Source organism: Salvelinus fontinalis, chromosome 18 (genome assembly GCF_029448725.1).
Source record: "Salvelinus fontinalis isolate EN_2023a chromosome 18, ASM2944872v1, whole genome shotgun sequence".
NCBI classification, from domain to species: domain Eukaryota; kingdom Metazoa; phylum Chordata; class Actinopteri; order Salmoniformes; family Salmonidae; genus Salvelinus; species Salvelinus fontinalis.
This window is the reverse complement of record NC_074682.1, coordinates 57,814,252-57,827,865: the sequence shown is the minus strand read 5'-3', so window position 1 is coordinate 57,827,865 and position 13,614 is coordinate 57,814,252. Positions and strand designations below refer to the sequence as shown.

General features: G+C 42.9%; 1 protein-coding gene across 1 annotated transcript; it reads left to right on the top strand.

Moving 5' to 3' along the window:
• Window positions 1-6,246: 6,246 nt before the first annotated feature.
• hrh1 (histamine receptor H1) lies at window positions 6,247-12,537 on the top strand. Its single transcript, XM_055869913.1, has 3 exons — window positions 6,247-9,527; window positions 10,123-10,217; window positions 10,565-12,537. The coding sequence occupies exons 1-3, from the start codon at window positions 9,481-9,483 to the stop codon at window positions 12,040-12,042; spliced, it is 1,620 nt and encodes a 539-aa protein (XP_055725888.1). The 5' UTR covers window positions 6,247-9,480; the 3' UTR covers window positions 12,043-12,537.
• The last annotated feature ends 1,077 nt before the right edge of the window (window positions 12,538-13,614 follow it).

The following is a 13,614-nucleotide window of genomic DNA, read 5'->3' as shown; positions in this document are numbered from 1 at the left end:
GGTAAGGAGGCTATTAAATATTATGGTCCACTAAAGGGTAGGTAAGGAGGCTACTAAATATTATGGCCCATTAAAGGGTAGGTAAGGAGGCTACTAAATATTATGGTCCATTAAAGGGTAGGTAAGGAGGGCACTAAATATTATGGCCCATTAAAGGGTAGGTAAGGAGGCTACTAAATATTATGGTCCATTAAAGGGTAGGTAAGGAGGGCACTAAATATTATGGCCCATTAAAGGGTAGATAAGGAGGCTACTAAATATTATGGTCCACTAAAGGGTAGGTAAGGAGGCTACTAAATATTAGGGTCCATTAAAGGGTAGGTAAGGAGGCTACTAAATATTATGGTCCATTAAAGGGTAGGTAAGGAGACTACTAAATATTATGGTCCATTAAAGGGTAGTTAAGGAGGCTACTAAATATTAGGGTCCATTAAAGGGTAAATAAGGAGGCTACTAAATATTAGGGTAAATTAAAGGGTAGGTTTCACTATATTCCTTCGCAAAACCGTTTTGTGGTATTCCACCTAACAGTCTCCATAAGAGCACACACAATGAAAAGATGCTATGAAGACATTGAAAAGACGTTGAAAAGAAGTTGAAAGACATTGAAAAGAAGTTGAAAGACATTGAAAAGACGTTGAAAAGAAGTGGAAAAGACATTGAGAAGACGTTGAAAAGACGTTGAAAATACATAAAATACGTCTTTCAACCAATCTTGCTGACAATATGATAACATAAATTTAAATTCAGACTTTAGTTGTCAAAAAAGAAAACCAGATGTTTATTCAGTGTTCAGAGATGATATCTCTGTCTGTGTCCTCTCCAGTCCTCTCCAGTCCCAATAGATAGTAGTAATAATAGATAGTTAGATAGATAGATACCAATCGTGTTGACGGTCCTCTCCAGTCCTCTCCAGTCCCAATAGATAGTAGTAATAATAGATAGTTAGATAGATAGATACCAATCGTGTTGACGGTCCTTTCCAGTCCTCTCCAGTCCTCGCCGGTCCTCTCCGGTCCTCTCCAGTCCTCTCCGGTCCTCTCTAGTCCTCTCCAGTCCTCTCCAGTCCTCACCGGTCCTCTCCGGTCCTCTCCGGTCCTCTCCAGTCCTCTCCAGTCCCAATAGAGATATCAAGGAGTCAACGTTAGACTGGCTTTTTCTGAAATGGATCAAATCCAAACAAATTCCTCATCAATCTACACACAAGACCCCATAATGAGAGAGAAAAAACAAATGTATTAAAATAAAAAAACAGAAATACCTTATTTACATAAGTATTCAGACCCTTTGCTATGAGACTGGAAATTGAGCTCAGGTGCATCCTGTTTCCATTGATCATCCTTGAGATGTTTCTACAACTTGATTGGAGTCCACCTGTGTTAAATTCAATTGATTGGACATGATTTGGAATGGCACACACCTGTCTATATAAGGTCCCATTGTTGACAGTGCATGTCAGAGCAAAAACCAAGCCATGAGGTCGAAGGAATTGTCATTAGAGCTCCGAGACAGAATTGTGTCGAGGCACAGATCTGGGGAAGGGTACCAAGAACACAGTAGTCTCCATCATTCTAAAATGGAATAAGTTTAGAACCACCAAGACTCTTCCTAGAGCTGGCCGCCCGGCCAAACTGAGCAATCGGGGGAGAAGGGCCTAGGACAGAGAGGTGACTAAGAATCCGATGGTCACTCTGACAGAGCTCTAGAGTACCTCTGTGGAGATGGGAGAACCTTCCAGAAGGACAACCATCTCTGCAGCACTCCACCAATCAGGCCTTTAAGATAGAGTGGCCAGACGGAAGCCACTCCTCAGTAAAAGGCACATGACCGCCCACATGGAGTTTGCCAAAAGGCACCTAAAGACTCTCAGACCATGAGAAACAAGATTCTCTGGTCTCATGAAACCAAGACAGAACTCATTGATCTGAATGCCAAGCATCACGTCTGGAGGAAACCTGGCACCATCCCTACGGTGAAGCATGGTGGTGGCAGCATCATGCTGTGGGGATGTTTTTCAGGGGTAGGGACTGGGAGACTAGTCAGGATCGAGGGAAAGATGAACGGAGCAAAGTAGAGAGAGATCCTTGAAGTAAACCTGTTCCAGAGCACTCAGGACCTCAAACTGGGTCGAAGGTTCACCTTCCAAAAGGACAATTATCCTAAGCACACAGCCAAGACAATGCAGGTGTGGCTTTGGGACAAGTCTCTGAATGTCCTTGAGTGGCCTAGCCAGAGCCCGGACTTGAACCCAATCGAACATCTCTGGAGAGACTTGAAAATAACTGTGCAGCAACACTCCCCATCCAACCTGACAGAGCCTGAGAGGATCTGCAGAGAAGAATTGGAGAAACTCCCCAAATACAGGTGTGCCAAGCTTGTGGCGTCATACCCAAGAAGACTCGAGGCTGTAATCACTGCCAAAGGTGCTTCAACAAAGTTCTGATAAAGGGTCTGAATACTTACGTAAATGTGATATTTCAGTTTTGTATTTGTTATAAATTTGCCTACATTTACAAAAGCCTGTTTTTGCTTTGTCATTATGGGGTATTGTGTGAAGATTGATGAGGGGGGGGGGGGGGGGACTATTTAATACATTTTAGAATAAGGCTGTAACCTTAACAAAATGTGGAAAAAGTCAAATAATATATACTTCCTACTTTTATATACTTTAATAAATACTTTCCGAATGCACAGTATATCCATGGGGCCTGTCAAAAACATTATGATAATTGTGTTGGGCCTTCGTTCCAGACAGCGGCTCATTGTGAGGCTGAGACCTGCAGATAAATGTCACTCGGAGAGAGAGCCAACTAATAGCTCATTACTGATCATCACAACCACAGCAGATAGGGATCCTTAGCTTTAGACGGAAGAGACATTGCACTAGTCTCAAATGCCACCCTGTTCCCTATACAGTGCACTTAAAAAAGTAGTGCACTTAAAAAAGTAGTGCACTTAAAAAAGTAGTGCACTATACAGGGGGGGGGGTGTTGGCCTCTGTTTAAATAACAGTATAATACAGTGACAATCTGGATCCTCTATAGTTTCCAGAGAATGAAGTTAGCTAACCAACAGTAGACTATAGCTCTGGTCCTGCTAAACCAACAGTAGACTATAGCTCTGGTTCTGCTAAACCAACAGTAGACTATAGCTCTGGTCCTGCTAAACCAACAGTAGACTATAGCTCTGGTTCTGCTAAACCAACAGTAGACTATAGCTCTGGTCCTGCTAAACCAACAGTAGACTATAGCTCTGGTCCTGCTAAACCAACAGTAGACTATAGCTCTCGTCCTGCTAAACCAACAGTAGACTATAGCTCTGGTCCTGCTAAACCAACAGTAGACTATAGCTCTCGTCCTGCTAAACCAACAGTAGACTATAGCTCTCGTCCTGCTAAACCAACAGTAGACTATAGCTCTGGTCCTGCTAAACCAACAGTAGACTATAGCTCTGGTCCTGCTAAACCAACAGTAGACTATAGCTCTGGTCCTGCTAAACCAACAGTAGACTATAGCTCTGGTTCTGCTAAACCAACAGTAGACTATAGCTCTGGTCCTGCTAAACCAACAGTAGACTATAGCTCTGGTTCTGCTAAACCAACAGTAGACTATAGCTCTGGTCCTGCTAAACCAACAGTAGACTATAGACTGGTCCTGCTAAACCAACAGTAGACTATAGACTGGCCCTGCTAAACCAACAGTAGACTATAGCTCTGGTCCTGCTAAACCAACAGTAGACTATAGCTCTGGTCCTGCTAAACCAACAGTAGACTATAGCTCTGGTCCTGCTAAACCAACAGTAGACTATAGGTCCTGCTAAACCAACAGTAGACTATAGCTCTCGTCCTGCTAAACCAACAGTAGACTATAGCTCTGGTCCTGCTAAACCAACAGTAGACTATAACAGTAGACTATAGACTGGTCCTGCTAAACCAACAGTAGACTATAGCTCTGGTCCTGCTAAACCAACAGTAGACTATAGCTCTGGTCCTGCTAAACCAACAGTAGACTATAGCTCTGGTCCTGCTAAACCAACAGTAGACTATAGGTCCTGCTAAACCAACAGTAGACTATAGCTCTGGTCCTGCTAAACCAACAGTAGACTATAGGTCCTGCTAAACCAACAGTAGACTATAGCTCTGGTCCTGCTAAACCAACAGTAGACTATAGGTCCTGCTAAACCAACAGTAGACTATAGCTCTGGTCCTGCTAAACCAACAGTAGACTATAGCTCTGGTCCTGCTAAACCAACAGTAGACTATAGCTCTGGTCCTGCTAAACCAACAGTAGACTATAGCTCTGGTCCTGCTAAACCAACAGTAGAATATAGACTGGTCCTGCTAAACCAACAGTAGACTATAACAGTAGACTATAGACTGGTCCTGCTAAACCAACAGTAGACTATAGCTCTGGTCCTGCTAAACCAACAGTAGACTATAGCTCTGGTCCTGCTAAACCAACAGTAGACTATAGCTCTGGTCCTGCTAAACCAACAGTAGACTATAGCTCTGGTCCTGCTAAACCAACAGTAGACTATAGCTCTGGTCCTGCTAAACCAACAGTAGACTATAGCTCTGGTCCTGCTAAACCAACAGTAGACTATAGACTGGTGTCCTGCTAAACCAACAGTAGACTATAGCTCTGGTCCTGCTAAACCAACAGTAGACTATAGCTCTGGTCCTGCTAAACCAACAGTAGACTATAGCTCTGGTCCTGCTAAACCAACAGTAGACTATAGCTCTGGTCCTGCTAAACCAACAGTAGACTATAGCTCTGGTCCTGCTAAACCAACAGTAGACTATAGCTCTGGTCCTGCTAAACCAACAGTAGACTATAGCTCTGGTCCTGCTAAACCAACAGTAGACTATAGCTCTGGTCCTGCTAAACCAACAGTAGACTATAGCTCTGGTCCTGCTAAACCAACAGTAGACTATAGCTCTGGTCCTGCTAAACCAACAGTAGACTATAGCTCTGGTCCTGCTAAACCAACAGTAGACTATAGCTCTGGTCCTGCTAAACCAACAGTAGACTATAGCTCTGGTCCTGCTAAACCAACAGTAGACTATAGCTCTGGTCCTGCTAAACCAACAGTAGACTATAGACTGGTGTCCAGTTCTATGGTCCACGAGATATTATAACATGTTTTACAGAATGTTACATTATTCTGTCAGCAACTGTTAATGAAGAGGATATTTCAACAGAATATCTGGGATGATATAATCCTCTTCGTAAACAGTTGCTGAAGCAATAATCTAATAAAACGTAAGTAGAGTGTAGACCTTGAATGTGCCCTGCTCTCTGAGTCGAGATAAAGAAGGTGGGTGGGTGACTGAGTGCGTCCGCAACGAGCAATGTTCTCACACACTGCCTGCTGCTGCTGGGAAAACGAGTCAACCGTCATATTTTACAAATCAAAAGGTTTCAAATTTAATTAAAGATTTTTCAACTTTGAGGTGAGTAAAACATTATTTAAACACTTACATTTTTTTATATATATATAGTTATCGCTGGTAATGTATGTCAATTTAACATAAAACAAGACTACAACAATGTAAGTAATACAAAATGAAAGAAAAAGTTAAAAGTTTGCGATACCTTGTCAATGGATCATGCTGCTCTTTTGTGTATTCCACAGGTGGTATTTGAACAGTTTGGGATTCCTGGTAATAAATAATGAAAATTCACAACATGTAATTGCTTAGGAAATAGGCTACTATCATAAGCATGATCGAATAGCTTTAATTTCATGGTTTTTAAAAATCATATTATACCCAGCTAACACACATTCTGAGAACAATATGGTTCTTAGAGCATGGTGAGAGTGTGGTTTTCCTATGGTTATTTAGCATACAACCTTCCCACAACGTTCTGGAAATGGTGCAGAATAGTTGCTTGGCTTTGGTACATTTAAGGAACTTTACAAAATAACGTTACTTTCTTGGCATTTCATTACTCTAACAGAACGTTTCCCATAAGTTCAAACAGGGTTAAGTTTTCCAAAAAATGTGTTCATGGTTCTAGGAATGTTCTCCAACTGGTTTGACATTGGGATCGTTCTCAAAACGTTCAGAGAACGTTAAGAAACAACGTTCTCCTGTGAGAATTTCAATACTTCGGCATAATGATTCTACCAGGTTCCCTCGTGGTTATATTTAAAATAATGTTCTCAGTACGTTCAGAAAACATTAGTAATGTAAAAAAAAAAAAACGTTTTTAAGAGTGTTATTGAAATACACACATTTCGGTCTCAGCATCAACACATCCGTGTTCAGGAGTGTTGGCCACAACCACTAATTGCCCACACCTGATCTCAATTTTATTGAGTGGTTGTTTACGTTGAAATGGTGTCCGTTTGAATAGACTAAAATTAACAGCTTTGTAAAACAAAAACAAAAAATACATGTCATTCTAGCTCCATCTTCGTGGCGCAGTGGACTAATTCCATGGCTAGAGAATCAAAGATCATAGGTTTAAATCTCACTGACGCTGTGCCACAACAAAAAATAAATGTGTATGCATGATTAATGACAAAACAGATATATTTCTATGTGTCCTATCTTTCACCTAACCTAGCAGTGTTATTAAAATCCTTATTGAAACATTCAGTGAAAGTTTTTTAAGGAAGTTATTCAAAAACCTTGTTTCTGTTATCAGAATGTTAATAAAACCTCCAGGAAAACTTTCAGGGAACCATAGTAAAACGTTTTCAGAACCCCCCTGGAACCATAGTAAAATGTTCTCAGAACCCCCCTGGAACCATAGTAAAACGTTCTCAGAACCTCCCTGGAACCATAGTAAAACGTTCTGAGAACCTCCCTGGAACCATATTAAAATGTTCCCAGAACTCCCCTGGAACCATAGTAAAATATTCTCAGAACCCCCCTGGAACCACAGTAAAACGTTCTCAGAACGCCCTGGAACCATAGTAAAATATTCTCAGAGCTCTCCTGGAACCACAGTAAAACGTTCTCAGAACTCCCCTGGAACCACAGTAAAATGTTCTCAGAACCTCCCTGGAACCATATTAAAACGTTCTCAGAACTTCCCTGGAACCATAGTCAAATGTTCCCAGAACCCCCCTGGAACCATAGTCAAATGTTCCCAGAACCCCCCTGGAACCATATTAAAACGTTCTCAGAACCCCCCTGGAGCCATATTAAAATGTTCTCAGAACCCCCCTGGAGCCATATTAAAATGTTCTCAGAACCCCCCTGGAACCATAGTAAAACGTTCTCAGAACCTCCCTGGAACCATATTAAAATGTTCTCAGAACCCCCCTGGAGCCATATTAAAATGTTCTCAGAACCCCCCTGGAACCATAGTAAAACGTTCTCAGAACCTCCCTGGAACCATAGTAAAACGTTCTCAGAACCCCCCTGCAACCTAAATTATTGTTCCCATAACAGGCAAAATGTTCACTTCCATTCTCAGAACATTTTTAAAAAACATTAAATTTTACTGGTCAGGAAACGTATGCATTGTTCCCAGAACCAATGGGAAGCCAAAAACGTACGTTCCCACAAGTTCCAAGGACCCAAATGTGCTATCTGGGTAATTGCCTCTGAATAATTAGGCTACTGAGCAACAGACTGTTGAATGTTGTTGTGCTCTTTTGGTCAGAAAACCCAACACCTAGCGACCTCATCTTTGGGTTAAGGTTGGTAAAGTATTGACGATGCAATTTGTTAGAAAAAAAAAACCCGAAAACGAAATATTTACTTCATGGCTGGTTTCCATGTATACATGTTGGGATCTCTGTGTAAACACACACGGGTGAAAAAGGTTCCCAACACAAACAAGTAGCTTATAGTTTTCTTAACAGATGGTTATGAATCAGATAGTATAACCTTGAGTTGCTTGCTGTGTGATTCATCATACCAAAAATGTGAAATGGCTCCCGAGTAGTGCAGCGGTCTAAGGCACTGCATCTCAGTGCAAGAGGTGTTGCTACAGTCCCTGGTTCGAATCCAGGCTATAATCACCTCAGCCCGTGATTGGGAGTCCCGCAGGGCGACGCACAATTGGCCCAGCGTTGCCGGGGGTGGGGCCGTCATTGTTAATACGAATTTGTTCTCATTAACTGACTTGACTAGTTAAATAAACGATTAACTGATGTGTCCTTTAATAGGTTTTGTCTATGCTTATTGTTAGTCACTGAACTAGACAGAAATAAAAAGCTGGTACCATTGTCAGAAAAGCTTTTTAGTTATTTTAAAAGCCTCCTTACCCTCTTATCTTAATTGTTCTTAAGGTCCTGCGACCACAGACCGAAACAACAATTTGGACATTTTTGGTCGTCTTAATATGAGCACTTTCAAAATGTAAACATAAAAATATCAACAAAAAATGTATGTTAAATGTACAGTATATTTTCTTTAGCTGATCATACTACCGTCATCAACATTTTATGCATTTTACCAATTGATTTACTGTCTTTGTACTCATACAGTCTCAACAGCAGTTCTACAAAACTTCACTGGCAGCATAGCTGTTCAGCTGTATTTCACAAAGATAATGTCTGTGTCCAAAATGGCACCCTTTTCCCTATATAGTGCACTACTTTTAACCAGGGGCCCTGGTCGAAATGAGTGCACAAGGGAATAGGGTGCCATTTGGGACATATATTGTATCAGTATGATAGCGCTGACTAGGACTCAAACCCTTTATTATGAGGTCAATAAAGTGTTGTGGGTTCAGCCAGAGGTCATGTCGGAGCTAGGGTTGCTTCCTGGTTGGAGCTAGGATGGCTTCCTGGTTGGAGCTAGGGTTGCTTCCTGGTTGGAGCTAGGGTTGCTTCCTGGTTGGAGCTAGGGTTGCTTCCTGGTTGGAGCTAGGGTTGTATCCTGGTTGGAGCTATGGTTGCTTCCTGGTTGGAGCTAGGGTTGCTTCCTGGTTGCAATATTCTCAGAATCAGAGCGTAATAAGGAAATATGGAATTCTCCAACCAGGATTTCTAGAAAACCTGTTGCTGGCTGCATCCCAAATTGCATTTCCTATGTAGTGCACTGCTTTTGACCAGGTCTACCTAGGGAATGGGGTGCCATTTGGCAAACAAGCAGTGTCTGACCTTGAGAGATTTATTAAGTTAATAATCTGTTATTTATTTTGACCTTGTAGGTACAGTACTGGCTGATGGGGGGTATTGAATCAGGGAGGATACAGTACTGGCTGATGGGGGTATTAAATCAGGGAGGATACAGTACTGGGGGATGGGGGTATTGAATCAGGGAGGATACAGTACTGGCTGATGGAGGTATTGACTCAGGGAGGATACAGCACTGGGGGATGGGGGTATTGAATCAGGGAGGATACATGGATCCAGATTGCTGTGATTACTCCTGATGTTTACAACACTTCTGACATCATGTGAAGGGATCAAGAGAGGATGAAGAGGAGGAGGGGTGATATGCACATCCTACAGATCACCGATTCGTCACAAAAATTAATACTTAGATAAAGAAGTTATCTAGAGAGGAGCACCATGATGGATTCTATTCAGTCTACGCCTGATGTCTTCACCACAGACAGGTACTGCAGCCACCACTTTGTGTGTCTAATGAAATTCTACACAGAGTGTACAAAACATGAAGGACACCTCTCACCCCTACATGGACTCTACAAGTTGTCAAGCGTTCCACAGGGATGCTGGTCCATGTTGACTGCAATGCCTCCCACTGTTGTCAAGTTGGCTGGATGTCCTTTGGGTGGTGGGCATATTCTTGAAACACACGGGAAACCGTTGAGCATGAAAAACCCCAGCAGCGTTGCATTTCTTTACACAAACCGGTACGCCTGGCACCTACTACCATACCCCGTTCAAAGGCACTTAAATATGTTGTCTTGTCCCTTCACTCTCTGAATGGCACACATACACAATCCATGTCTCAATTGTCTTAAAAAATATTATTTAACCTGTCTCCTCCCCTTCATCTACACTGATTGAAGTGTAACAAGTGACATCAATAAGGGATCATAGCATTCACCTGGTCAGTCTGTCATGGAAAGAGCAGGTGTTCTTAATGTTTTGTACACCGCAGTGTTTGTTGTCATAGCTGTCAAAACCATTGGTGTATTAAACGTATTGCATTGGAGCAATGGGAGTGTTTTTTATTTTCTTCAACAGCACCTTGAGAGAACCATACCACGAGACCCAACAGTCACCATCCAACTCAACCATACCCGTCGAGCATCACAACAGCTTCCACAACACCCTACTAGGTGTGTGTGTGTGTTGAGAAAGGCACAATTTGGTTCTATGCAATTGACAATAAGGTATCTCTATGTACATCTATCCCTCCAGTGTTAATTTGCTAAATTGTAATTACTTCGCTACTATACGGCCTATTTATTGCCTTACCTCCTCACGCCATTTGCACACACTTGTATATAGACTTTTTCCTATTGTGTTATTGACTGTACGTTTGTTTATTCCATGTGTAAGTCTGTGTTGTTTTTTGTGTCGCACTGCTTTGCTCTATGTTGGCCAGGTCGCAGTTGTAAATGAGAACTTGTTCTCAACTAGCCTACCTCGTAAAATAAAATTAAATCTATCCTATCTACTCTAGGTGTCTTCCTGGGCTTCTTGTCGCTGCTCACCGTCGTCATGAACATCCTGGTACTCTACGCTGTTAAGAAGGAGCGGACCCTCCACACGGTGGGCAACCTCTACATCGTCAGCCTCTCCGTGGCGGATCTCATCGTCGGGGCCACCGTCATGCCCCTTAACCTGGTATATCTGCTGGAGGACGAGTGGAGGCTGGGGAGGGTCGTCTGTCAGTTCTGGCTCATCATGGATTATGTAGCCAGCACAGCCTCCATCTTTAGTCTGTTTATACTATGTCTGGATCGGTATCGCTCCGTTCACGAGCCGCTGAGGTACCTGAAGTACCGAACCAGAAGGAGAGCTAGCGTTATGATCTCAGGGGCCTGGCTGTTGTCTACGATGTGGATTATTCCTATTCTAGGGTGGAGGTCGTTTGCTACGGTTGATCTTAAGCCGGAAATGGAGAATAAGTGTGACACTGATTTCCGGTTTGTTACGTGGTTTAAGGTTTTAACTTCAGTGTTAAACTTCCACCTTCCATCTCTGTTGATGCTGTGTTTCTACTCGCGCATCTATATGGCTGTGAGGAAGCACTTCAGAGAGAGGGAAAAGATTATCAATCCTACAGATTCTATGGCGGGAAACCGTACAGGACACAAAGTCCAAACAGGAAATAGACCCTGCGAGTGTTCTAACGAGGAAAAGAAGGGAAGCGACTGTGACTTTGATCAGTACACTTTAGACCAGGTGTACAACTCAACAGATACAGCTGAGACCAATGCATCCAGGGAACACAAGTCTGGGAAAGACTCTCACTCCAGTCATTCACTGCTCAGAATGACAAAACATCTGAGGACGACTGTAAAGGACAAAAGAAAGAGCAGCTGTTTGTCTTTTCAGGAGAAGGATTCAGACTCAGAGACCCCTTTGAACCTGTCAACGGTACCTCTCAGCTTCACACACTCCGACGACAACGCGCAGGAACTGTACGTATCCGTGAGCGACATAGCCGTGCCGCTAAACACTGTGGCTGGCGTCTGCGAGATAACCCAGATAGCTGACGTGCAGAGATATACCACCATGTTGTACAACGATTTCACCCAGTCTCTGAATTCACCCCCGTCACCATGGCCCCAGGAGGACTCAGAGCCTGAAGATGGTGCCAACCCGGACACTGCAGCCAACGCTGTGACTCTGAAGCAGACCTGGCAGAAGTTCTGCGCCCAGTCCAGGCAGCGTATCCAGAGCCTTCAGGTCCATAAGGAGCACAAAGCAGCCAAGCAGCTGGGCTGTATTATAGCTGGGTTCATGACGTGCTGGATCCCCTACTTCATCGTCTTTATGGTCATGGCGTTCTGCCAGACCTGTGTACATCACGACCTACATATGTTCACGATATGGCTCGGGTATATGAACTCTACTTTGAACCCAATCATATACCCCCTCTGCAATGAGAATTTCAGAAGGGTGTTCAAAAAGATTGTACACATTCATTTGTGATGAAAAGGTTTTCATGAACAGTGCCTTGATTGGCAGGTAGCCCTTTAAGTTATGTTTTTGATGCTGCTTTAACTTAGATGTGCTTGCATGGTTTGAGTAACTTCAATTTGGTACCTTTTAACTTTGCATCGTTTTGTAAATATAATGCTTATTTATTGTAGGCCTAAATATTTCTGTATCAAACCCAAACCATAACATCATCCTTCTCACTCAACAATAAGTGCCACGTGTCATTGTGAAATAACAGAAAGCATTGCATTTCTGTATTTAATGATTATTAATTTCAATAACTCTGCAGAAGGCGGCACAGAGACGCTTTCAATACAATCTGGTTTAAGTAAAAAACCTTAATTGTCTTTTTTTGTTGTGAAAACGGAAATGTGTCTTATCTCAGACCGTAACCAACCATCCAGTCTTCATGGAGTCGTGTCTGACTTTAAACATTTATTTTAGTAATTTGTGTCTGTAATTTCCAATAAAAGTATCTGAACTGGTGTGGTTTGTTAAGGATGAGTAGCCTATGCAGTGTCTGATCTGGGGTGGTTTGTTAAGGATGAGTAGCCTATGCAGTGTCTGAACTGGGGTGGTTTGTTATGGATGAGTAGCCTATGCAGTGTCTGAACTGGGGTGGTTTGTTATGGATGAGTAGCCTATGCAGTGTCTGATCTGGGGTGGTTTGTTAAGGATGAGTAGCCTATGCAGTGTCTGAACTGGGGTGGTTTGTTATGGATGAGTAGCCTATGCAGTGTCTTAACTGGGGTGGTTTGTTAAGGATGAGTAGCCTATGCAGTGTCTGATCTGGGGTGGTTTGTTAAGGATGAGTAGCCTATGCAGTGTCTGATCTGGGGTGGTTTGTTAAGGATGAGTAGCCTATGCAGTGTCTGAACTGGGGTGGTTTGTTATGGATGAGTAGCCTATGCAGTGTCTGAACTGGGGTGGTTTGTTATGGATGAGTAGCCTATGCAGTGTCTGAACTGGGGTGGTTTGTTATGGATGAGTAGCCTATGCAGTGTCTGAACTGGGGTGGTTTGTTATGGATGAGTAGCCTATGCAGTGTCTTAACTGGGGTGGTTTGTTAAGGATGAGTAGCCTATGCAGTGTCTGATCTGGGGTGGTTTGTTAAGGATGAGTAGCCTATGCAGTGTCTGATCTGGGGTGGTTTGTTAAGGATGAGTAGCCTATGCAGTGTCTTAACTGGGGTGGTTTGTTAAGGATGAGTAGCCTATGCAGTGTCTGATCTGGGGTGGTTTGTTAAGGATGAGTAGCCTATGCAGTGTCTGATCTGGGGTGGTTTGTTAAGGATGAGTAGCCTATGCAGTGTCTGATCTGGGGTGGTTTGTTAAGGATGAGTAGCCTATGCAGTGTCTGATCTGGGGTGGTTTGTTAAGGATGAGTATCCTATGCAGTGTCTGAACTGGGGTGGTTTATTAAGGATGAGTAACCTATGCAGTGTCTGATCTGGGGTGGTTTGTTAAGGATGAGTAACCTATGCAGTGTCTGATCTGGGGTGGTTTGTTAAGGATGAGTAGCCTATGCAGTGTCTGATCTGGGGTGGTTTGTTAAGGATGAGTA